This window comes from Macadamia integrifolia, chromosome 5 (assembly GCF_013358625.1).
Source record: "Macadamia integrifolia cultivar HAES 741 chromosome 5, SCU_Mint_v3, whole genome shotgun sequence".
Taxonomy (NCBI): domain Eukaryota; kingdom Viridiplantae; phylum Streptophyta; class Magnoliopsida; order Proteales; family Proteaceae; genus Macadamia; species Macadamia integrifolia.
Window position 1 is genome coordinate 16,341,742 of NC_056561.1, and position 24,663 is coordinate 16,366,404.

At 38.8% G+C, this 24,663-nt stretch overlaps 1 protein-coding gene across 1 annotated transcript in view; it reads right to left on the minus strand.

The window, feature by feature from the left end:
- The window catches only part of LOC122079453 (T-complex protein 1 subunit zeta 1), a 28,309-nt gene extending 5,342 nt beyond the window's left edge, over nt 1–22,967 (minus strand). The window contains exons 1-11 of the mRNA XM_042645946.1: nt 22,667–22,967; nt 22,504–22,567; nt 22,211–22,346; nt 20,194–20,345; nt 20,052–20,099; nt 19,699–19,791; nt 14,869–14,975; nt 7,451–7,565; nt 7,283–7,369; nt 4,817–5,021; nt 1,785–1,879 (exon numbers count right to left, since the gene is read on the minus strand). Coding sequence (XP_042501880.1) covers nt 1,785–1,879; nt 4,817–5,021; nt 7,283–7,369; nt 7,451–7,565; nt 14,869–14,975; nt 19,699–19,791; nt 20,052–20,099; nt 20,194–20,345; nt 22,211–22,346; nt 22,504–22,567; nt 22,667–22,800 — 1,236 coding nt within the window. The 5' untranslated portion in view covers nt 22,801–22,967. The remainder of the gene's footprint in view (nt 1–1,784; nt 1,880–4,816; nt 5,022–7,282; nt 7,370–7,450; nt 7,566–14,868; nt 14,976–19,698; nt 19,792–20,051; nt 20,100–20,193; nt 20,346–22,210; nt 22,347–22,503; nt 22,568–22,666) is intronic.
- Nucleotides 22,968–24,663: the final 1,696 nt, after the last annotated feature.

Genomic DNA, 24,663 nt, shown 5'->3' on the forward strand with positions numbered 1-24,663 from the left:
CTCTCTCATCCTCTCCCTCTCCCTCTCCCTCTCCCTCTCCCTCGCATCCTCTGCTCTCCTTCCGTTTCTTCTTCACCCTCTTCCTCTGAACCTCACATGTCCAAGAGGTCGCGATCCACCCTAGCCACCTCCCCTTCTTTTCACTCCCGTCTCTGATGATGGTCTTGCTGGCATCCCTAATCCTCCCTGCTGGAATAGCTAGCTCCTTCCGTCGGCGAGCTCCAGGCCTCCTACTGCTCTTCCTTGAGTTGCTACTTTGTTTGAGCATAGCAAAGTCGCCATTTGCTGCACCGACTTGCTCTCGAAACGCCTCGTTGGCTCCTCTCCCCCCTCTACCGACACTCGTTGGGCCTGCTGGCACTCATCCTCGAGTCATTGCGCTATTCGAGTGTGCTCCGATGCCGTGAATCCTTGGCATGCTCTCTTCTTGATCCTTGGCAGACCAACACTGTCCCGAAGATTTTGGCAAGCTCTTTCCACGGCTTGCAACCGCAAGGTTGCCAGTCATGCTCAGCCGACAGCTGCCATGCCGACGCCCTCCAAAAGGCTGGCGCCCCTCTTCGCAGCTATCTCCTTTGCGAGACCAGATTCCCTCTTGGCCGTGGCCCTCCGCAAGGCCCGCACCCTGCCACTGTGGCTGCCTTTTCTACCAAAACTCTGATTCACGTCTTGACGGCTGGAAGTTGAAGTGTTGAGACCTGTTGCTAGGGTTTGGTGGAACCCTACCTCCAAATTTCCTAGTTTGCTCCTTCTTGGGCTTCTGGGTTCCTGTTCAGCCAATGTGGGCTTCTCAATTGTAAGTAGTTGGGCTTCTGGCTCTTCTTTTGGCCTTGTGGGCCTTGTGTTGTTTTAGACATATCATTTGTGACATGTCTTCCACTCCTCGAGCCCACTGAACCTTGGTTGCTGTCCTTTTGGACTTTGGTTACCCTTATAGGGTTTGTAATCTCTCTTAGGGGATATATTTTCCCTCCCCCTTCTTTTAATGCATTTATCAATTCACCCAAAAAAAAAAAGTTCAAAGGTCATCAAGCCAAGGCTTGTGTAGTGCTCAACAAAACCATACACATAGAAGGCTGACACAAGACAAGTTCAAATGGAAAATTGATCCCTAAATCACATACTAAGATAGATGAAAAATATCTCACCTCAAGCAAGACACATTTGGCAGTAGCAAAATCTCACATTGTTCTGAATTCACCACTAACAACCAAAGTCCCAAGGAATGGAAGAAAATAAAAAGTTATTAACTGAAGTACACTGTAAAACGGTATCTATTCATGTAACGTGAAACCAAGTCATTACGCGTAAAGTGCACTCAACCATGGCCAAAAATTTTCAAAAGAGGATCTGAAATTGACAGAGATCAGATAAATGTATGAAGAAAGATACAAACTATAATATAATAAGCAATCTTAATGTAATTATCCTGAAGATAAAGAAACTATAACCAATTCAATTGGATTAACAATAAATGGCAAACAACCAATTCAGTTAATAAAATAATACTAAATGTTCATATACACACTGCTAAGAATCTTTTTCCCCATTTCAGAGAAGGAAAGATCAATAGAAATCATATTAATATAGATGAAAGAAGGCGCAGGGGGAGACACCCACACAGGAGATCACAAAGCAATACAATCACTGCTAAGAAATTAAACATGGCTTGTATGCTTTTAAAAGCTTTAATATATTTAAGAGAGGACGAAAGAAACACTAGCAACAAATTTATCTGACTGCAAATGAAAAAATTAACAGAAATCTTGAATAGATAAGCTCACCAATACAACTGCTTCATCTTCAATTGTATTTTTCACCGCTCTCAGACCATCACGAACAGCATCCTTAATTTGAGCAATAGTATGGTCATTAGGTCCTGCAATATCAGTTTTCATGATAACATGAGGAATTTGAGAACATGAATGCTTACAAATAGGAGAATAGAGAGCGTCAGATAAATGGAATAAAGAGAACGTTCACCCAAATAAAGATGTGAAGATTTGAGCCGTATATTTTTGGCAAAATCCTACTACAGGTACCTAGCCAAGGGACATAGGCATCCATATATTCCAAACATTTGGGGTTTTCTTTGGCTCCACCAAGGTGGAAGCTTTTGCATTGATCACAGCTCGGTGTCCAGTTGATGACTTGATGTAGACAAGCTGCACCACGCCTAGGTGTCCAGGCGCCTTCAGGTTGCAAAGGAAATGCCTCGCCTTACAGGATGTAGGTAGAGCAACTGCCTTCGCCGCCTAGCCATCACCATGGACGCCTTGGTCTGCCTAGATGGCCCGGAGGATGCCTTCTGATGGTTTGTGTTTTTTATTATTATTTTTTTTTTTATAGAATATTATATTCTTTTCCTAACCTTTTTATTTGGCAGCATACAGAATTATTGTGCTTTCAATACATAAAATCATTGAATATTAAACCTCGCGATACTTTTTATCTGGTTATACCGTTATAGTTTATTGCTAATTCCCAGCTAGAATCAATTTTGATCCTATTTGACATATCAAATATCATTCATTGAACTGAACTGCTGAAATATCTTCTTTGCTCAGTTCATATTTAACTGCCGGTATTTACTGCTAGTTTGTTCCATAAAATTGGTTAGTCTTAAAATGGATCCTAATTCATACCTAACTGCTGGTTTTTACAATTGGCTGTTAATTTAATTATGTTTATGTTGTGTCCATACTATATATATGGGATAGGGGAAAAACACTGCGGCACCTTGACGCCTAGGCATATCCAGACATATGGAATAGTGGGAAAAACACTAGGGTACTTTGTCACCCAAGTTTTTTTTTTTTTTTTTTTTTTTTTGGGGGGGGGGGTGCATTGGGGTTGCCTTGGCAACTATGGTACAGCCACAGGCATAAGAAGAACCAGGCCAAACTTTGGCCCACAGTTCTTCAACTGGACTTTGGTTCAGACCAGACAAAGCCCATGGGTCTGGGTGTTTGCTGGCTCACTCCAAACCAGATCGTGGGGGCTATACATTGAAGTTTCTATTTTGTTTGTTAGTGGTTGCCAGTTGCTGCAAGTAATTAGTTTCTATTTTGGTTACTTGGTACTAATAGGCTAGTTACTGCTTAAGTTGTTTCTATTTTTAGTTGTTTGACATACAAGGCACCACTACTACATGTTTAGGCCTATTTTAGTAGTTTTCTTCTAGAGGTAGTATACTACCCTTATAATGTACGGGGGCCTTAGACCATCCCCACGATTTTGAAAATTAATGAAGATCAGCTTCAAGCCTTTTTTTGCTGTGAGAAATGGTTGTGTGGGTGAGATGTCCTATCCCTCTCGGTTGGTGACTGGTGAGTAACTGACCAACACCATAGGTGAGAGGCCTCGGCCATATCCCCCTTTTCCCCTTGCTTCCAATTTATTTTACTGCAACCCTAAACCATATTGAAGCTGCCTGATACCTATCTTTGGGGCTCTGATCACTGCCCCGCTGTGTTATCATTGTGGAGTTGCTGTTGGCGTAAGCAAGTGCTGTTGGAGTCATCCCAACTGCTTCCACATACCCTGCAGTACCTTGTTTTGAAGTTCTGTTGCAGCAACATTCAATCCCTTATATCTTCCAGTCTACCCTTGTGAGCATCCATCGACCAGAAGTAAGGTCCAATCTAACGGTTAATTCTGCTACTAGTTAGTAAGTTACTAATCAGTCCTCGCTAATTTCATGTCATGTTCCTATCTTACAATCTAAACATCAGTTTGGTGACATATTTGGAGAGAAGTATCCAACCATCAATCCCTACATATGATTCTAGTTTGGTGTTTGATCTGCACGGTAGGTTTGTTAGATCTTGAATGTTACTAACTCTGTCACCTTAGTTTATTTTTTGTTCCTCCTATCATAACAATCAAATCAACCATTGGATCCCCATCAAACTTGGGGTATTGTTCCACTACCCTAACATCTTCATTGGGCTTGATCTGAGCGTTGGATCCTTAGCCATTGATCCCCTTTTGTTGTTGGAATTTATTTCCTATAGACCTGCTTGTGGTTGGGGTATAACTACTCGCTGTTTTAGTAAGTCTAACCCTATTACCGATATTGACATCAGAACACTTAAAATGAATATGTCCCAGATGGTTGCAAGATGCCAAGTGTAAGACGATGTGGCCATTCATCTTTTATTCAATAGCAAGGAAACTTTGAAATTACTACTCATGCCTGTTCAACATGGATTAGGCAACTCCAAAAGACAAGGCCATGAACATGATTTTTACTATCTGGACAGAAATCTCAAAGACTCGAAATGGAGTTTCTGAACAATGAACCCTGGCCCCAGAAATAGTCCGAGCTTGTGGAAAGAGACATAATAGAGGATGTTCAAAGAAGTCATGAAACATGAAGAGTATGCCAGATATTGGTCCTCACTAATTTGATCAGATTTTTACAAGTAAAGGAGTACGCTAACACTGATCAGGTCTCATTCAGATAAAACTGGACTCTTTGCTCCAAGAGTGTCGATTTTTGTAGACATATTTATAAGATGTCTTGCATAAGACTTCTCTGTGTGTGTGTGTGTGTGTGTGTGTGTGTGTTGTGGGGGGGGGGTAATGACACAAGAACAGTATTTGCACAGTTCATAATAACAATATCAACTTTTCTTTTCTGTCGCTCAGAAAATAAATATAAATATTTCGGTTTCTGGCTTCTGCCAATTCACTATATTAGACACATTTCTGTCTTCTGCCAACTCACTATAACAGACACACATCTGTTTTCTGTTAAAGAAATGCATGTCGCCTTCTAGTTCACGATTAGAAACAAACGCATTTTTTGTACCTTTTATCAAAATTGTACAGGACCGAGGATTCTTCACATTCTCAACAAAAGTATACTTTTCTTCCCCAAGGATATGCTCATACACTAGACCAGCCCATCCCAGACAATCTGGAGTCAAGTCATCCACAGAATTCACAGCCTCCCCTCCACAAGCCAAAACAAGTCGCTCCATGTTCCTTCTCTTTGCTCTACGCAGTGCAATGATCTAAAACTCACAAAGATAGAGGTAATATAACTGGAATGTCAAAAATATAATACAACAACAATCAAGAACAATATAAAATTATGGGACGTCATTCTAACAAGCTTCAAAAGAACTGATTTGATATGCTAGTATCAGACAATAATAAGATGTGAACTGCTTCAGTAATCCTCACATTGCATTACGACAACAGTTACTTGACAATAAACAAACCTAACTACAATATGGAAAAAAAGAATTATGAAAAGTTTCGGCAAAGACATTTAAAATTAAATGTCTGTTTGCATAGTTGCTGTTAAAAAAGACATGTCAAAGACAAGACAATAATGAATAGAAGAATGAAGATCCACCAGAAAACATAATTTTTAGGGGGTTTTCTTTATTTTAATAATTAGTTATTAGATCTTTTTCTGAATAGCTCAAGTTACAAGCTTTATTATGTAATAGGCTTTCTTCAATGGGTCCATGATCAAATGGTCTTCTAAATAAAACAAGGAGGCTAATTTGGAGTCTTATATGGTCAGTTAAGGTCTTTGAAATAGATTAGGCTTTGAGAGTTATGCTTAAACAAGTTTGTAGTTCTTTCAGGTTTTATAAACATTGGAAATAAAATCCAAACATGAATGAAGTTGGGATTAAGAAACCTATAGCTGTTGTTCTCTTGGTTTCAGCCAAATGTTCGCAGCTACTGTTGCCTTACTGCTATGGTTCAATTTGATGCTATGTTACATCATTAGAACAGGTTTTGTTCTGACTTATGTTTGGATTGATTTCTTCAATCTGATCAAGTTTTCCTGCCCAGTAAATCAGATTTCACTCGAGTAAAATCTGATCCAATTAGAGGAAACTGTTTTCTTAGTTGGTCTTTATTAATTAGATTGCTATCAAAATTTGTAAGATGATCCTTACTCACGGCTTGGAGCTAATGCCTACAGTTCCAATGCAGAATCAGGGTTCCAAAAGCAATATCAAGTATTAGCGGAGGAAAGAGAAGAAAAAATATTTCAAAATCTAACTGTGACATCACAGAAATCACGGCCAGTATGAAAACAAGCATGAAAGTAGCACAGCTTTGACATGACAGCCTGACTGTTCATGCCCAAATCCTTCTGAGATAAGATTCCAGATTACAATAGGAGCCTTATCTTGATAGGATTTCTTTATATTATAAATCCTACCCCAAATTGGGATACTTTATTTCAGCTTGAGTTTCTTATTGGTTTTAATGTATTAGGTAAGATTGAAGCTTTCCTGCCAACTGGATCATGGAAGCTCTTATTTTCTATTGGTTGGATAATGTAAAGCTCTCTCCTCAGCCAATCACAGGCTTCTGGAAAAGCTATAAATAAGTGCAATGGCCATAGGCCCTCACGGCAACGTGAAGAATAAAGCTATCAGTTTATTTTCATTTTACCTGTCAATTCAGTATGACCATTGACCCCTATGGATATAGGTGTTTCCCTGGTGGATTCTGGGTGTAGCACTGTACTTTGGGTGTTCCAGGTGAAGGCTGAGGTGGATTTAATGGAAGAGTGGATTCTCTTCACCATCATTGGAAGGTATCGGAATCAGAGACTGTACGGTCCCGATTGAGGTTTACCTGATGGATTCTGGCCTAATTTCAGTTTCAGATTTGTTCCTATCTCAAGTTCTATTACTGTTAGTTTCACCCTGTTCTGGACTGTACGGCCCCGATTGAAGCCGTTATTAGTAATGACTTTCATAGTAAGGTTATGACCTTGATTCACAAAGATTTTGGATGAGAATTCAACTAAAAGTTTGAACCTAGTTCATACTCGGAGGAACTTTTATAATTTTTCCAAGCATTCTTTCGATTTGGTGGTCAGTGCTTTGCAGAGGCCTAAGGGTTAGGAATTAAATACTAAAATGTCATCCAATTTGGTAGTTACTGAATTTTCAAGAAGTTTTCAATTACATTATTGTCTAGAGGCACAAACACTGTTCATTATTGGTTTCTTTTAAATATAATGATTAGTAGGTCAATTTGGGTGCATTTATGTTGCCGCAATAGTGGGTTATTGGGTGATTTTAATCACCCCTACCTGCATCAATTACTTTTCATTAACCTTGCACTTTTGAAGACCGAGTCTTGGTCCTCAGATCCATAAGCAACACCTAATATTCCCCAGAGTATTGAAGCGAAATGCCTATTTATGACTTGAACATAATGAGCTACAAGTCTCTAACCCAAATTTAGAACGATAAGCAAATCTATAAGGCATTGAAAGTAAGATATGACTAACCCCTGCTCTAGCAAGAAGGTCCAGTGATGGAGGATCAATCCCTTTCTGATTGATAACAACAAAGTTGTTGCCATTGCCTGAGCAAACCTGCATAACAGACAAAGTGCTTTAGATGGCATGTCACTGTCAATACCATGTAGATGAAGCACCAGATTTAAGTTCTTATACCTTATTTTTCAGTTCGATGATCTTTTCAATTCTCTCATCAACTTGACGTCTTTCAGCAGCAACCATTGCTTCCCTCTGCTCTGCATTTGAGTAGAAAAATCCTGCATTTACCTCACTGAGGGTAACATATTAGCAGCACATCGAGTTTGTAAACAACACTCAGTAACATTCATGATTAAGCTATGACAATGTAATCGAAAGAAAAAAAAAAAAAAGTAGGGGTGAGACACTAATGGAAAAATGTAGACTGCTGGAATCTGAGAGAGAGAATCCCCAAAAAATATAATAATAAATAAATATGGAAAGGTCAGGAAGCATGTAATGAGAGTGCTAGCCAATAATCTCTTCACAGCAGTGGACTAGTTTTCTAATCTCATTCTTTTTCTCCCTTTTAATCCCATTCTTTTCTCCCTAGCAAGATTTTCCTCTCTGTAAGGATCCATTTGGATAGCGGGAAAGTGGTGAGGTGGGAATGAATAATGCAGGAAATTCTGACAATTTTCACTGGTGTGTGGAGAAATGTGATTGTTTGGTGTGGGAAAGTGGCCAGACAAAGTCAGAGTGCCAGGGTTTCCTGTCAGCGCTCTGTCTTCTACACGCCATCTCTCCCTAATTCAACCGATATTGGTCGGATTCATAAGAGGAAGTAGAGGAAAGTCAGCAACGGTCATAAAGAGCAGCCGTGGTCAAGCTGCAGGGGAGGGGACGGGGTGGTTGAGCAGCTGGGAGGGGGCCGAGGGGCAAGGATCAAGGTCTCTCTCTAATCCCATTCCTGTTCAGCAAGAGCTTTGGAGTTTGGTTCTAATTTAAAGGAGTAAATAAAGAGCTCTATGTGTGTGTGTGTGAATAGATAACATAAAGAAAGGAGTCCCAGGCAATGGTTTCTTCTATGTATGTGTTCAAACGCTAAGCATCATCGTCCCTGTAGTCGGAGTAGGAGGAAAGATGGTACCTCCGATGTGGGTAACACCTCAGTCCTTCCCCTCCAAAAATTAGTGCAGCTTAACATTATCTAATGCTAGAGAAGCAATTCACCAGACGAGGAAACCAAAGGCAGAATTTGAACAATAAAATCCAATGGAAAGATTGAGAGCCCTAGGCGCTGTCAGCAGGAGCAGGAGCCTAACATAGTTGTTTAGGCATTGCCTAGGCGACAAGGTGCTTCTAAGTCTGACAACAAGGAGTCTCCTTTTGAATCCGACGCTTGGGCAGTCTTTTTTGTTTTATTTTCTGATTGTTTCATTGGGTTGTGTACAGAGTATTGTTTTTGTTTCACGTTTGAGCAAGCCTACTGTTGTGATCGGCCGCATTGACATGTTGTTGCTAAGCCAGGCCAAGCCTACCATATCACACACACGAGTTGTTGAACTCGGGACTACTTATTCACTCATAATTCTAACCAACTACCATCTTCTGAAATAAATAGAGTTACACATCAACCCCGGGCAAACAACTACCATCAAGATTAAATAGAGGTATCAACCTGATATATCAGTTTTTTTATGTCCACTTTAAACTTCTCTTGAACCTGCACTCGAACCATAAAGCATATTAGAGACCTCCATAGAATCCATAGCATGCACGGCTGGGGCGCCTAGCTACTGCCTTGGATCACCTTGTCGTCACGAGACTCACGACAGCTATGGAGCCCGAGGTGCCGTTGGCAAGATTGGGAGCCCAAGGATTTGAAATATGACCATCGGGACCAAGGTTCAAAATTTTGGGTTTCGACCAAGGTCAAGATTGAAATTTCGTGGAAAACCTGGGAATTTTGCCTGCAATGGTGGAAACCTTGGTTTCAGCCCCAAACTTTTTTTTTGTACGTCCTATTTTTGACATTACTAACTTATTCAAAGATTTAATTTCATGAAAACAAAAACAACTGAACTGATACTTGTGGTGTTGACCCAAGTTTGCTAGTGTACGTTGACTGAAGTTGTACTACTACTACTACTACTACTACTACATATATAAGTTACTAGCTAAAAATGAAAAATACATGATTAAAACAAACAAAACACGCAATATACAGGATGCGAAACAAATAATAAAATTGAAATCGTTCTTTTATATTTACAAGTACATTGTACCCAAAAAAAAAAAAAAAGTGATATCTAGGGAAAATCAAATTTTACCTTTTTGCTCCAAGAACCCTTCCTTAGGTGATGTACTTGCCTTGTGCAAGATTCAAGTGTAGAATGAAAGATTGATGGAGAAATTTCAATTTCTCGACTGATTTCCTATGTCCCCCACCCCCCGCTCTTACAATCAAAATAAGGGGGAGAGAAGTCAATTTTTGCAAAATGGGCTTGTTTCATGGGAAACAACCCCTTTTGTAAAGGGCTAGTTAGACCAAGACGGTTGAACCCATCGAAATCTGTCGAAATAGGTCGAAATTGGGGACTTTTAAAAGTAACATGGTATATTGTATCGAGCACTTGCAATATGGTCGAAATTTCGACAATTTCAGTCAAGATTTTGAACCATGATTGGGACTAGGCACTGATGCGGATCCGAGGGAGTCGGATCGCTTATGGACCCACAATCAACAAATGATTTAATTTAAACAAACTAGTGGCAGTAATGTAATTTAAGGCACAACTTAAAACCCCCTTTTGAGTGAAATAGCTGAATGAGGACAGATCTAGAATTAATCCCAAAGAAAACCCAGTTCTGGAATTAATTTGGTGTTCTAATAAAGAGTGGCAGAATTGTAATTATAAGACACCAAGCTAGTAAATGGCAAACAAGGAATAACATGTGATGAGGGAGGGGTATTTTGGAATTAGAAATAAAGATAGGGACTATAGAAGATAATGGAAGAAGAGAGGGGGCAGTATTGGAAACAGTCAATTTAAAAGGGAAAAATCTCACTTTTTAAAGGTTGTCTTCAACCTTCAGCAACGTACAGAACCAGCAAACATTGGGACGACCTCAGATTGAGAGAGCTTCTTCAATAGGCCTCAGTTTGGCCTGAAACTTCCAGCGAAGGGTCGCAGCATCAGGTCTTCCATAAATCCAGCACCAGAAAATCTCGATAGCCCAGATCTAATGTGTTTGAGTCTGCAACTGGATCTGACAATGGAAAAAACTCAGATCTCGGTCTGGGTTTGATTTACCACCACAAAAACCAAGTTTTAAAATGGCTTCTCTTGGGTTTGTGTCGCCTACTGGTAGGGAACTCTCTACCAAAGACTCAGCCAAAATAGCTTAAAGGAAAAAGAGATCGATCCTCTAAACTAGGGCTGCAACTGTCGTGCAGAACAGGGTAAGGAAAAAAACCAGAGAATAATAAAGAGGAAATAGGAGAAGGGAAAAAGAAGATATTAACAGATTTCAGAGAGGGAGGAAGAGGGATCGGCAGTAATGGATTCAAACCCAAATTCTTCAACTTCATTCAATTATTTAAAATCTAAAACTGAACTTCTTCATCGTTTACATGTCCAATATAAAGAAAAAAATCAAAAATTAATGGCAATTAACTTAAAATGGAAACTAATCTAAAATTAGAAACTAACTAATATCAAAGAAATTATTTCTAAAACAAAAGAAAATCAAATCAAAAAGATTTTTTTTTCCTAAATCCATCATGCATCTACATCAGCTCTCCTGGTCTTAAAAGGACTCGACTCCGTCGAGTTAGGTCGTTCTCCCAAGACTCCCTTGTAAATCGTTTGCCGATAAGGTGACACATATTTCGAAATAGAAGATGGAAACATAACTCCAAGAGAAGGGAAAGTAGGCCGACATGTCACTGGAGCAGGAGTCAGTCGACGACGTGGCATGTCGGATAATGCATGTGGCCTCATTAAGTACATACGACCTCCTTGCTTCACCTTGATGGTGTTCCGTGCGCCATCATAGAGAATGCCTACATGTCACTGCCAAGGTCGCCCTAGAAGAATGTCGCAGTTTGCCAATGGGGTGACCAAGCAAGTCACATGGTACTGTAGTGGCCCAAACTGTAAGTGTACTCGAACAACTGCAATGGCCTCTTCTCGAGCTGTGGATCCAAAACCTCGCACGTGAATCTTCTTGAAAAGCTGCTTATGTGGAAGGTTGTGTGCTCGAACAAATTCAGCAGATATAAAATTTGCTTCTGCCCCAGTATCAACAACTGCATGAACATCAGTATGGTCGGAGCCATGCAGGAAAGTACCCTTCTGTCTGAAGAGAGGAGCCTTATCAACTAGTTTATTCGAAAAAGATGAAAGGCTAGCTGAATGAGTTTCTACATCTTCATCATCGACAATATCATCGTCCTCGAGGGGATAAAGATATAAATGAGATTCATCTTCACTCTTCTCTGTCGGTTGCTTCTCTACTACGTTCACAGAACGAGTCCTGTTGAGACACTTGTTGGAATAGTGACCCTTCTCGCCATAACTATGGCATATGATATTCTTCACCCCAACACTATCCTTGTTGAACTCTGACCTTTTTTCTTCAACTCTGCGAGCTTCAAGCTTCTTTTCCTCCATACGTGGTGGAGGTCTATGAACTGAAGAAGTCTTGAGCATACCCTTCCAATAAATGGACTTCTCTTCAGTTGTCTTGGCATGAGCCGCTACCACATCAACAGACATGAAATCAGTGTTAGCCAACTGAAATCGAATCTCAGTACTTAACCCACTGATATATCGCATCACCAGTTGCTGGTCTGTTTCCTGAAGTCGACACCTTGAAGACAGTTTGTGGAATTCAAGGGTGTAAAAATCTACATCTTTGTTCCCTTGTTGCAAGTTAAATAATTTATGGAACATTACCTTTTCATAATTAAGAGGAACAAATTTTTCAGTCAGGATCTGCTTCATGACCTCCCAATTGGTAACGGGTCCAAGTCTTCTGACAAACCTTGCATGTAATACATCATCCCACCATGAACATGCATACCCAATAAACTTGGTGATGATGAGTTCACACTTCTTCACTTCCGGAAGAGACTTATACGCAAAAATTCTCTCCACTTTGGTAAGCCAGTCAAGAAATTCCTCAAGTCCCTTTTCACCACTGAACTCAAGAACCTCAACTTTGATGCCATAATCTCTGTCAAAAAATTGCCGGGTAATATCCTGGGTAACAACTGGATCAAGTTGCTGCCTCTGAGGTGTATCTTCGATCCGTAAAGTATTGAGCTGAGGAGGTAATGTAGAGGATCCTTCTTCAGCTCGCTTGTCGGACTTCTTCATAAAGGCAATCATCTCTTCCATAAACTTATCAAACTTGGCTTCAGTCCTCTAAAGCCTAGCATCAGTTGGTTCTCGACTAACTCGCGATACAATTTGTTCAACTCAGCATTGGTAATGTTACTTGTCATGGTTAGGGAAGTGCAGGAAATTTTGCTCTGATACCACTTGATGCGGATCCGAGGGAGTCGGATCGCTTATGGATCCACAATCAACAAATAATTTAATTTAAACAAACCAGTGGTAATAATGTAATTTAAGGCACAACTTAAAATGGAAACTAATCTAAAATTAGAAACTAACTAATTTCAAAGAAATTGTTTCTAAAACAAAAGAAAATCAAATCAAAAAGATTTTTTTTTTCCTAAATCCATCCTGCATCTGCATCAGGCACCCTTTTACAGTTTGAACTATCGACCTCTTGCTCCTAAACAATTTCCATTTCTCTCTTTACTTAACAGAAAGTGATCAAAGCAGAGAGAGAGAGAGAGAGAGAGAGAAAGAGAGAGGGCCGAAAATGTTGATTCAGAGATATTCATGGATGAGAGGAAAAGTAATTGGCAAAGAGGGCTTCAGTGCAATCTCCCTAGCCAAGATGTGTGATCCCAACTACTTTCCTCCTATAAACGCTGTGAAATTTGCTGAGATCTCCCGCTCCAATTCATATCAAAGATAGATTCTCGGTCAGCTTCAAAGCAGCTCATATGTTATTTACTACTACGGCGATAATCTCACCTCGGAGGTGAGAGGACTTTCAGGTCCTACAACATCTGGTTAGAGTATGCTTAGACAGTCAGCATGGTTTATTGGCATCAAAATTCAAGTGGTAGGTTGGAAGAATCTACGTGTTCGAGGGCTTAATTACATTCACCATTGCAGTTATGCTCATTGCGATACCAAGCCTGAGCATAGTGACATTTCCTCCATTTAACTATCCATTAGGTAGTTATATTATAGGTTGGGCCTTTTACTTTCTCGGGTTTCATTGTAATGGACCTAATTTATGAGCCCATAGAAGTGTAGAAAAAATTAGTACACAGAATTAGTAGTTGAGTGTTGAGTTAGATTAGAATACCTAATAGCTAGATAGGGTTCTATTTTGAGCTTATTTATTTTATTGAATGTGTATCTGTGATTAAGATTCCTTTTTGAGTCAAATTAGGAATTTCAGAAAGTCTTGTAAATGTAATACACCCCTATCAATTAGAGATGATTTCAGTAAGGAATACGATTTTTTTAAGATTTTGGTGTTGTTGACTAGTGTATACAGGATTGGTATCCCAAATTTGATTTCTTCTTCCTACCAAGCAAATCGATCTCATCTTCTTTCCCTCCCCTTCCATTGATCTTATTTCCTCCATTAACAACGCAATTGCTCCCTTTATCTCAGATCTGATCACAGATTTGATTAGTGGGCCTGCTTGCATCTGAAATCCATAATCTAGATTTTCCGATTGCATTAGGATGTTGTAAAATTACAAATGTACCCAGTCATGGGTTTGGAGGGAATCACAATTTTTTTGAACTTCTGCAATGAATTGTGCATTTTTTTTCTCATTTCTCTCTCCACAAAATATATTGTAGTCTAGTTTTAGGAGCAAATCCTGTCTAGTGCCAGCTCATATATTCATGAAGAGGTCTTCACAGCTCACACCAAAATTTACCCCCCAGGCAAGAACACAAAAACAGGAACAAATTAAAAGTAGTGCCACACATGTTTTCAACGGAAATCAAATACATATCGGATCTATGAAGCTTTTTTATGCATGTTTGAATGAGAGTATTGTACAGGATCATATTCAGTCAAATTTCTTCTGAAACAGATCTCAGGATGTTCTTCATTGTCAAGAATTCTGATTGAAAGCTTTATCATAAGAAATTTAAGATCCCTAGTACTATATTTCTGAACACTTTTCAATGCAGCCTTATTAAAACAGACACCAATTTCTGAAGTACAATCTATTTAAAGCCCCTAACAAAAATCCAAATTCATCTAATGCAGCTAGTGTGGTAGAAACTAAAAGAGAAGACTTGGATCAAAATTAAACTCCATCGGTTAGTTTTCTGCAAAGAAACCATGTGATTGCGCTTTATATCCCACCATAAGGAACCAGCAGGGGAAGGGGATTATTGATCAAAGAGTGCAAGTTCATCGCAGGGAGAGCTACTAAACAAAAAAGAAAATAAGTGAAATATTTACACAGCTGTTACAAAAAAATTTCAGATATTTACCTCTTCTCATACTCCAGTGATACATTACAAGTCAAAATGTAACAATTCTCTGCTCTTCGTTTCATATCAGGATGTCTAGAACCATGATCAAGGACAAGACCTTCAACCTAGAAAACAAAAATAAAAAATTGCAACTTGAAACTCAAATATTTATGAGAATTTTCCAAGTTGAATAAGTACATAGGTTTTTCCTTTTTAACTGCAACTAACTAGATGGGTTATACATTGAGAACATATAGCAACAACAAACTCAGCCTTAACCCAACTACATGGGGTCGGCTAAATGGATCCATGCTATTATTATAATAATAACAATAATAATAATAATAATAATAAATTTAAAAAGGGGGGGAACTGAGGTCCACACAAAAATAGGGGGAATGAAGGAATGACGCAATAAGAGATGAGAATGGAAATGAGATATTAGAGAAAAAAAATGAAAGTAAGAAGAAAAAGGCACAACCCAGCAAATTAGGAGAATCTCAGCTAGATGGGGTCGGCTCCATGGATCCTTGCCCTCCAATAGGCTAGATTGAGAACACACAAAATAAAATGTAAAATCAACCATGAAACTAACAACAAGAGAACAACTCAAAGGTAGTAAGAACCACATTATATCCGACAGCATTTGTGTCTCTTTTCACAGGAAGGAAGGAAGGGAAGAACATACAGAAACATGCAAGACTCCCCAGATATGTAACATAAAACAAACCACCATTTCAAGTGTCTTTCAAAACCTTCTTTGCCCAAATCATAAACAAAAGAATTTGCTTATTTTGCATCAACTGGAACAATGTGTTCCAAGGAAGATCCCAACTGATAAGGCATTACCCATGATATTAGGCCTCCAAGTACAACCCAATGTCCACTAACTCATTAAAAAAAAAAAAAAAAAGGAGCAACCCATTTCACGAGGTTCCCGCTACTGCAGGGTCTTGGAGGGGGAAGTGAACGCAGCTTTACCACCTGCATTGCAGGAGAGGCTATTTCCAAGTTTCGAACCTATGACCAACATGTTGCAATAGTGCAACTTAACTGTTGCGCCACAGGCTCTCCCACCATATATTATTTAAGCTTCTGTTGTTTCTTGTTCAGATAATTTTAGATTGATACAGAATCATCTCCAGCACCAATCCAAGCCATTAGTTTGTTTCAAAGAATTTAATTTAAGCAAGCTATAAACATGAAAATGGCAGCATAGGAGGATATTGTGGATTTGCGATCATCCATAGGTGAAGGAGCATATTTGTGATTCTTATTAAATAACAAGGCCTAGTTAGAGGGTGGGTTTTGTGATGTTTATCAGAATTAGATAAAGATTTATACTTTTAACTTCAGAAATAATCTAGCTTTTCAGGTGTCGTCACTTATTAGCTACGTTACCCGAACACTTCAAATCATGAGCCATACCAATATCCGATACTGCGTAAGCCAATGAGAATGCAGAAAATATGACCTCTGCCATGCCCAAGTATCCTTTACTGTGCCTGGATAACATAGCTTAGTGAACACAAGTCTAAAGAAGTCTAACTTATCCCCCTCCCCACGAAACCCACCCAAAAAAAAAAACAAAGAAGTCCAGCTAAAATGGACTATGACAATTGGTTTTACTTAAAATAATTTGGTCAAATTTAGTTACTGTCGAAGCCAACTTCTTTTTATAGATTACAAGTCCCACATTCTTTAGTAATTATATATATATATATATATATATTTAATTTTTCTATTGAATTAGATTAACATAAGGGACTTACATAGGGCCGTGGGTTTCATTCATAAAAATCTGATTTTGATCATCTTTCTTCATTTTCTTTTTTAAATCCTACTGTTCATGGTACATCATTTTTCTCCCCAAAATTTTTTTATTTTTATTCTTTGCAATCCCATCAATCCCAGATTTATCAAGGATTTACTTTCATAACCTCAGGGTTTCATATGTTATTAAACCAAGAGCCTTGACTACAACAACAAGAAGCAGAAAGCTCAGAGCAGATCAGATTAACGAAGGACCAGAGGTTCGCATCAGCAACCAATTAACTAAGATGAAGGATACCAAAGTTATGCATCACTTCAACCACTGTCTGCATTTGAACTAAGTCCAACAAGATGCATGTGAAGAATAAAAATCCCTATTCATGAGATGATATAATTGTTTTTTTACCAACCTACATTTTTATCAACCTTGCTTATTTGTTCCCAGTTGACCACCACAAATGCTAGAATTAATAACTTCGTAGCATGCCAACTCAGGCATCAACTTGATGACTCAGCCTAATGCAGGAGTGGATAATAAGAAACTCACTTCCACAATGATAACCCCAAGTACACAAGCAACCTTTCAACAATGACTTTAAGAGAGGCTGATAGAAAACCAGAGAAATAAAAGGGAACAACCAGCAGGCAGTATCCAATGGTATAACCTGAAAACAGTAGCAAAATCCAACCCAAAACTATCCCAAAAGAGAGGAGAGAGAAACCTGCGATTGGGAGAGAGAGAGAGAGAGGGGTGCGGCTGGCTGTATGTAGCTCCAATGGAGCAGTATTCCTGGTCGAATGGAGGTCCCTTGAAGGCAACAAAACCTGTAAGTCTGATAGAATTTTGACGGTTGGAATTAAAGAAATGAATATTCTTGATTTCAGCCCTAGGAAAGAGAAAAATCAAGAATTGCAGGTTCCAGCAGTGAACAGCCTCTGATGATCTTCCAACAGGGATCGAGTGGCCCTCTGGGAGAGTGGAACAGATCCTCAAAAGCCTCTTCAGATCAGACCTCGGATGTATGTGGTAAAAGAGACCAATGTATACCAGAATTTGGGACTTCTTGATGATCGATCTTGGGCAGTACAGGTCCGGTTCTTCTAGTATTTTATTGGCAAAGAATAGTGGACAGAAATAAAGATTTACTGCAGAAATTAAAGCATAAACACAAGAGAAAAGTGGGGGAGGAGTGGCTGTCTCAGCCAGGGCTTCTCACCCACAACTATCTCAGTTGTTCTAAAGCAATAGCTGCAACTTTTCTTTATTCAAATCTGAAAACCACGGTTACAAAAGCTCCTCTATATATAGAGGGCAGACCTAGCTACAAGCAGCTATACTAGAATTAGGAGATGAACTACTAATATAACTAGGAATTAGAAATAGACGAGGACTTATAACTCCAACACGGAGTGACTCACTTAACTAACAGCCCCTAGTGGGCCTTACAACCGATGGGCCCACATTGCCCTTTGTTGAAAATAAAGTTAACTTAATAAAAGAAATCGGTGGGCCCACTGGGCCCACTCTTTAAGTGGATCGATCCACACCTTGGGATGGGCCTTTCTTCCTGCGATAGGTCCTCCCAATGTGTGGATCTACATCACAGCCAATTCAACTCCCACGCACCAGTCGATATGTTGACTCCAGGTGTGTAAGACTCATCCAAGACAATTCAATGGCTCGGAAGACTCCCATAACTCAGGCCGTGTCCTACCAAATCAAAAACTGAGCTGAATGGCTCCTTTAGTAAAAATATGCTTTTATGGAGATTTGAACCCAGGCCTTCCAAAAGTTTAAGCAACAAGTCTACCACTACACCATTTGCTGTCTTTTTTATTATTACTTAACAAAGTTCAATAATTTACCTATAAAATAACACATATTTGTCTTAAAATAATAGTTATAAATTTATAATAAATCAAACCCACTATCTTCCACCCTCTTCCAAGCTTGAAAATAAATCATAAAAAAAAAAAATAATAAAATAACAATAATAATAATAATAAAATCAATTATTTACAAGACTTTCAATCAACTCCATAACTCTACTCCGAAGGGTCCCAAGTTGAGTCAAATATAGGAGTCAGGATATGCTACAGATAGCTTCATTTGCTAGTGGCCATTGAGACTCATACAACATTCCATCCAGAAATGAGCACAATGGTAAATCCATTGTGCTAAGAGTCAACATCTTTCTAGGTAAATCCCAACTAGACATTGCATATGCAGGTCTCTCTACTAAGGTGGTTTGGCTACAATTTTGAAAGGGGTTCACTAGGGGTGTCAATTCGAACGGTTCGGTCCTAATCAGTCCGGTGCCATGAAGTTGGGGCGTAGGACCAGAACCTACTAATAATTGGTCTCGTCAGTTCTAGTTCTTAAACAGTCCTAATCGATCCCAATACCAAAGGACCAATCAAGCCCAAACGCAAGTAATTTTAAGCCCACACAAAACTACGGTAAAATTAGACAATAATCTGTAAAATGGGATAGAATGGCCCATTAGACAAGGTATCCCTGGTCTAATCAGTCCTAATTGGTTATTCGATTGTCCTAACTGGTTCTTCAGTTTGGTTCAGTTAATGTTTCAATATTCATATCATTTTAATAGCTAGGCCTGAAACTTGGTCAATTATTAATTCGCCAGTCCATCCCAGTCAGATTTAAAGGTTTTGGCCCCGAATGACACACCTAGGGTTCACAAAATCATCAATCATGGCAACAGAAAAGTTTCTGACCTGTGGATAATGGCCTGCGTATACAAACTTCAGCCAGAGAAGGATCCCTCGGTTCATCTCAACTGAAATTCGAAGCACCTTTCTACTCTTTAAGCCAGATAATTTTATGGTATAATTTGGACTCTATCTCTGAGAAATTAAATTTTTGTTCCAATTAATTGCCCCAAAAATCACGAATACCTTCCTATTTAGTAAGGGAGTAGGGTAAGGCAATCAACATCACAAGCATTTTCATAGACCAATACTTAATTTAAGAAATTGCTTTTGCATACCACCAATTTACAGAACAAAAGGGCATTGCACATGATGGAGAAAACTGAGGAAGAACAAACATACCAAACGTGTATCTACATCAAACTTATGGCGCATATGCATAATTTCCACCATAAATAAATCAATAGGCTCCTCAGGCTTGCGAATGCAGAGAACCTGTCATACCAATGGCAAACCTTATTAAGCACAAAGAAGAAACAAACTGTACTTACGCAAGCACAACACATTTCCATATGCATATATAAAATGAAACAAGGAGGAGCTATAGAGAACTTTATACAAACCCCAAACTCTTACCACTCAAAACACATCATAATTCACAATGAGAGAAGTATAGATCAAACTAGACTAACATCTCGTTACATTGTTTGTACTACAGATTCAAAATGCATATCTTAAACCAGAAAAATACTCACCCCATTAACTACTATGTCTGTCAATTGATCTGCCAAAGCTTCGTACAACTACAAAGAAGATAAAGCAAGAGAGAATTATAATGAAAAGACAGAAACAACCAAGTAAAAAAGCAACAAAGGATCATAGGGAAATGGACTGTACCTTCGTCCTAAGTGTTGTTCTTGCTACCATTTTCAAAATCTCTTTATCAGGCTCATCACCCATCACAACAGGTGTCTTAAATTTCTCAAGAAATTGTAGAGTTGCGCTTTTCGCAATGTCAAAACCATCAACTAATACACGTGGATGCATCCCTGGAACAGGCATTGTTTCCAAGCGGAGACCATATTAATCATAGAACCTCAATATATCAGGCAGTAATGCAAAGTTACTGAATTTTTTGAACGATAAGATAAAGGGGACAAAAAATAGGGTGAGAGTTTTGATATTTTCCCCCAAAAATATTCCCATCCCACTTATGGTAGCTGAAAAGCACTTCCATCATCATGAAAGACATTTTTTTCTCAAGACAAACCAAACATATAAAGACACAAAACAGACATAAAACCACAGGATGGGAAGTATTTACACAAATACAGGCACTTGCAAAATGGAAGACAGATTCCCGGTTGATTAATTAAGAGAGTACATTTACACTTCACGAATACATCTACAGGCACAAATATGAAAGATTGCATTGGAATCTATGCATAATTGAACAGTGCGACTCCATCCGTAGATCCTGTATATGCCTGCATGGATTTTGAGTAGGTACCCCATGCAAAATTATGTTCCATAGATGAATATTGAAATAATAACACAATTGATGAGCCTGAAAGATGTAAGAACGGCATTTTTTTCTGTTCTTTTCTTCTTCTTCTTCTTTTTTACCTTTTCTTTTTCTTTTTTTCTTTTTTTTCTTTTTTTTTGGGGGGGGGGGTGGTGGGGGTGGGAATAAGTGACCAGACAATATTACCAATTCTGTTGATTCAAACACCAACAGAACAGCATTCAAGGGCATATATTACCTAATAATAGTTCATCTAAAGGCATAGCTGACCCCATTTAGTTGGGATAAGGCTGAGTTGAGTTCATCTAAAGGAAGTAGCTTCAATCCTTACACAGATCCCTCGAAAGATGTAGATAAAATTAAAATAACCAAACCCACACTATAAGGCAGTTGTTTTGCTCTCATGCTTACTTCACCTCTGACTTGTAACTCACTTCTCAAAGAATTTTTTTCTTACAATTCACTTAAAATAAACATTCTAATTGCATCGGTTTATTATGAATATCAGAAAATTTCAGAATTTCAGAAGGGACATATAGTTCTCATTTTTTGTTTCTTTCAATATTTTCTGATCCACGGATGCATGAAAACGTGTCACCCTTAATGTGTAACCTATCAATTACACTCTCAGCTCAAAATTTCACAGCAGTGATTTCCAATAGACTTTTGATGGTGTAAACAATGTATTTCTATAACATCATGAAACTAATGTAATTCAACAAACAAAAATTTGATCTTTTTCCCTGTTTGTTCAAATTCCCTTACCCAGTTTCAACCTATAGATCACATCAATTTAATCATCTAACAGTTTGCATTACACAGGGATTTCGCTGGTTAATTAATGAAATTTATTCACAGTTAAACTTCATTAAAAAAGGTTCATTCAATAGAAAGTAGAAACACTTAATTGTCTACTAAATAACCATAATAAAAGGATTTAAAAAAAGACACAACTTGGAGTTGGAACTTCAAGACCATTGTAGATAAATAAATACGATTTCTCTTTCTTTTCCTTGGCAAGAACAAAACGCAACTTCGCCAATTCTGAGACTACCTAAACTGTATCCATGTCCTTTTCTTTTAGTGCTTCAACCCGAAGAGATATCTTCTACCTAGTTCAGTGGATGAGATGGCTGCTCAAGCTCAATCAAGAATGGTAGTAAGGAACATAACACACTCAAAGGGCTGTGATTTATCCGAAAGAACCCAAGCCAGCCCATACTGAATTCAACCTCCTATCCCATTCTTCCCATTGAAAAAAATGCAGAAGCATAGTACCATGTAGTGAAAATCTAACAGCAGCAGCATATTAACACGACTACCAGTTTGAACTCTCAGACATCGAACACATGAAGCTCATTGTAACGAACTCTTAATAGTTCTACTAACCTTCATCAATGTAACGCTCCGATTGTTTCATGAGCTCGCCAATGAAAAGTACCGTAGAAGTTGTACCATCACCACTTGTATCATCCTGAGCCACAGCCGTTCTTGCAATCATAATAGCCGTTGGGTTTTGAATTTGCTGAAAACCACAAATTAAACATCGCAAAACAAGAAATAGAAGATTTGCAGAGCAAAATCAATGGACTTAGAAATGAATCCAATAGATACACTAGTAGGATTAACCAAAATCATATCTCAAAGGCCATGAGGAAAAATGCAGGTTTTGAAGGGCTAACCATTTCCTTCAAGAGAGTATTTCCATCTTTAGTGAGTTTGATGTCTCCGGCACCACCAACAAGCCTAACGAACAAGCGGAAGATCGAAGAAAATATCAACAGAGAAACATAAAGACGAATGTGATGGAAACCATTAAAAGTGGAAATAATGAAGAAATCTTACATCTTGATGGTGCCTTTAGGTCCAAGATTGGTCTTGAGAACATCCTGTAAACCCTTAGCGGCATTGATGTTCATGTGAAGAGCAGCAGATTTGTTGAGAACTTCCGCATTTGGATTCAGAACTCGCAAAGACATTTCTGATGCTTATTCACTGACGCAGAAGCAAGAGATTTCGGTGAAAGTGTAAAGAGTTGGAGCAAGAGCAGATCGATTAGAGCGCGAGAGCTTTCGAAGTTTCAGAACTTAAAGCGAAGCTGTATACTTTAGGGCTTTCCAGAATGAGCCCAATGTCTAGTGTCTACTGTCTAGTAACAGAACTGTGTGGCTCTATGGTGAACCTATTCTCTTTCTGTGTAACCTAATATTTAACCGTCGGATTGATTTTCTGCTGTGAAAGCACAAGTACGGTTGGGATCTCTACCTAGCTGTGGGCCTTCCTCCACTGTTGCAGTAGGGTTCCAGTCCCCAATCAAATGGAATCTAAAACGCAGTCCAATTGGCCGTCATTTCCGTCAGTTGGAGAGTTGTTTTCTATAATAGATGTTTTAATAACCTAGCCCTAATTTCCTTGTAAAGATCAAATGGGCTGGATCAGGATTGCACTCAGCCTATTCCAGCCTATTCCAATCCGATCCCATTACTTGAAACGTTGAGCCCAACCCCCAAGGTGAAGGCAAACAGGCAACAACGCCAAGGTCGGTATCAATTGGTCGGGCCTAATTGGGCTTTCCCACTTTACTGTATCATATTCAACTCGTTTAAGGAATCGATCCTTATATGCTAGGCATGGTCCTATTTATAAACAACAAGTTGTTTATCGGTTTTTAATCAAGTTAAAGGGCCTTAGATGGGCTCCAAATGTGCTAACAACAAATTTGTATCTCCAAATCGGGCTAAGTAAAACGGCTCTAAACAATCTTTAAGCATGTTGAGCTATTAATTGGTTTCGGGCCAGGTTTTGACAGCCTAGTAGGCCCAGACGAGCCTCTTGGCTTGCACCATGAACTGCCTATTTAAGGAATTAGTCTGGAAGTTTCAAGCATCAGTGTTCCCCTCTCTCTCCGTCAAAATCATGGCACAATATTTTGTGTTTCTGATGAAGTAAAACAAAGGCAAAGGAGAAATCAACATTTGACAAAGGTGTTCATCCACTATTTACTCCCAAGCCCGACCCTCATTTCTATTAGTCGAGGAGGCTCGAAGCCATCGGTGTTCCTCTCTCTCTCTCTCTCTCTCTCTCTCTCTCTCTCTCTCTCTCTCTCTCTCACACACACACACACACACACACACACCCACACCCACACCCACACCCACACCCACACCCACCCACACACTCACGCACACACAAACCCCAAATCACTGTTTTTTTATGAATCATTGTAGTACTAGTTGATCTAGACTTTTTCACCATTTCTTTGAGTGAAGGGATTGAAATCTTAGAATAGTTATAGTTCTATAGGTTGCTATTTTAGATGCTCTCTTTCTTTCGTCAGTCTAATTGTTGATTCAATTTTTGCATTACCTTGGGTAAACATCAGGAAAATGATTAAGTCTGTCAATCCTTTTGATTAGTCTCATTTCGCAATTTCTTTTATCAAACATAATTGTTGATTTTGTGATATTTAAAATTTAGAGTACTTATAATCAATGGTTTTTTTTTTTATGTAAACATAAATTATTCTCTGTCCTTTACTATCCTACTCTACTAGAGTGGATCCTTGATATTTCATGTAATTTATTTTGCAAATAGCATAACTACCTTGGTTATTAAACCCCTCCCCCCATTATCCCTCACAAGTACTTGGTTGGCCTATATTCAATTGTTTATTTCTCATTCCATGCATGTATCAATTGGCAGCATCATCTTCATTGGTAATGAAGATTACATCATCTGAACACATAAGAAGATGCTAGGTTGTTGTTCCTGTCAACCCTATAAAACATTCTTATAGGGGACAAGATCCTTTGCTCATGCGAAATCTTGTTCATGTTTTGCTA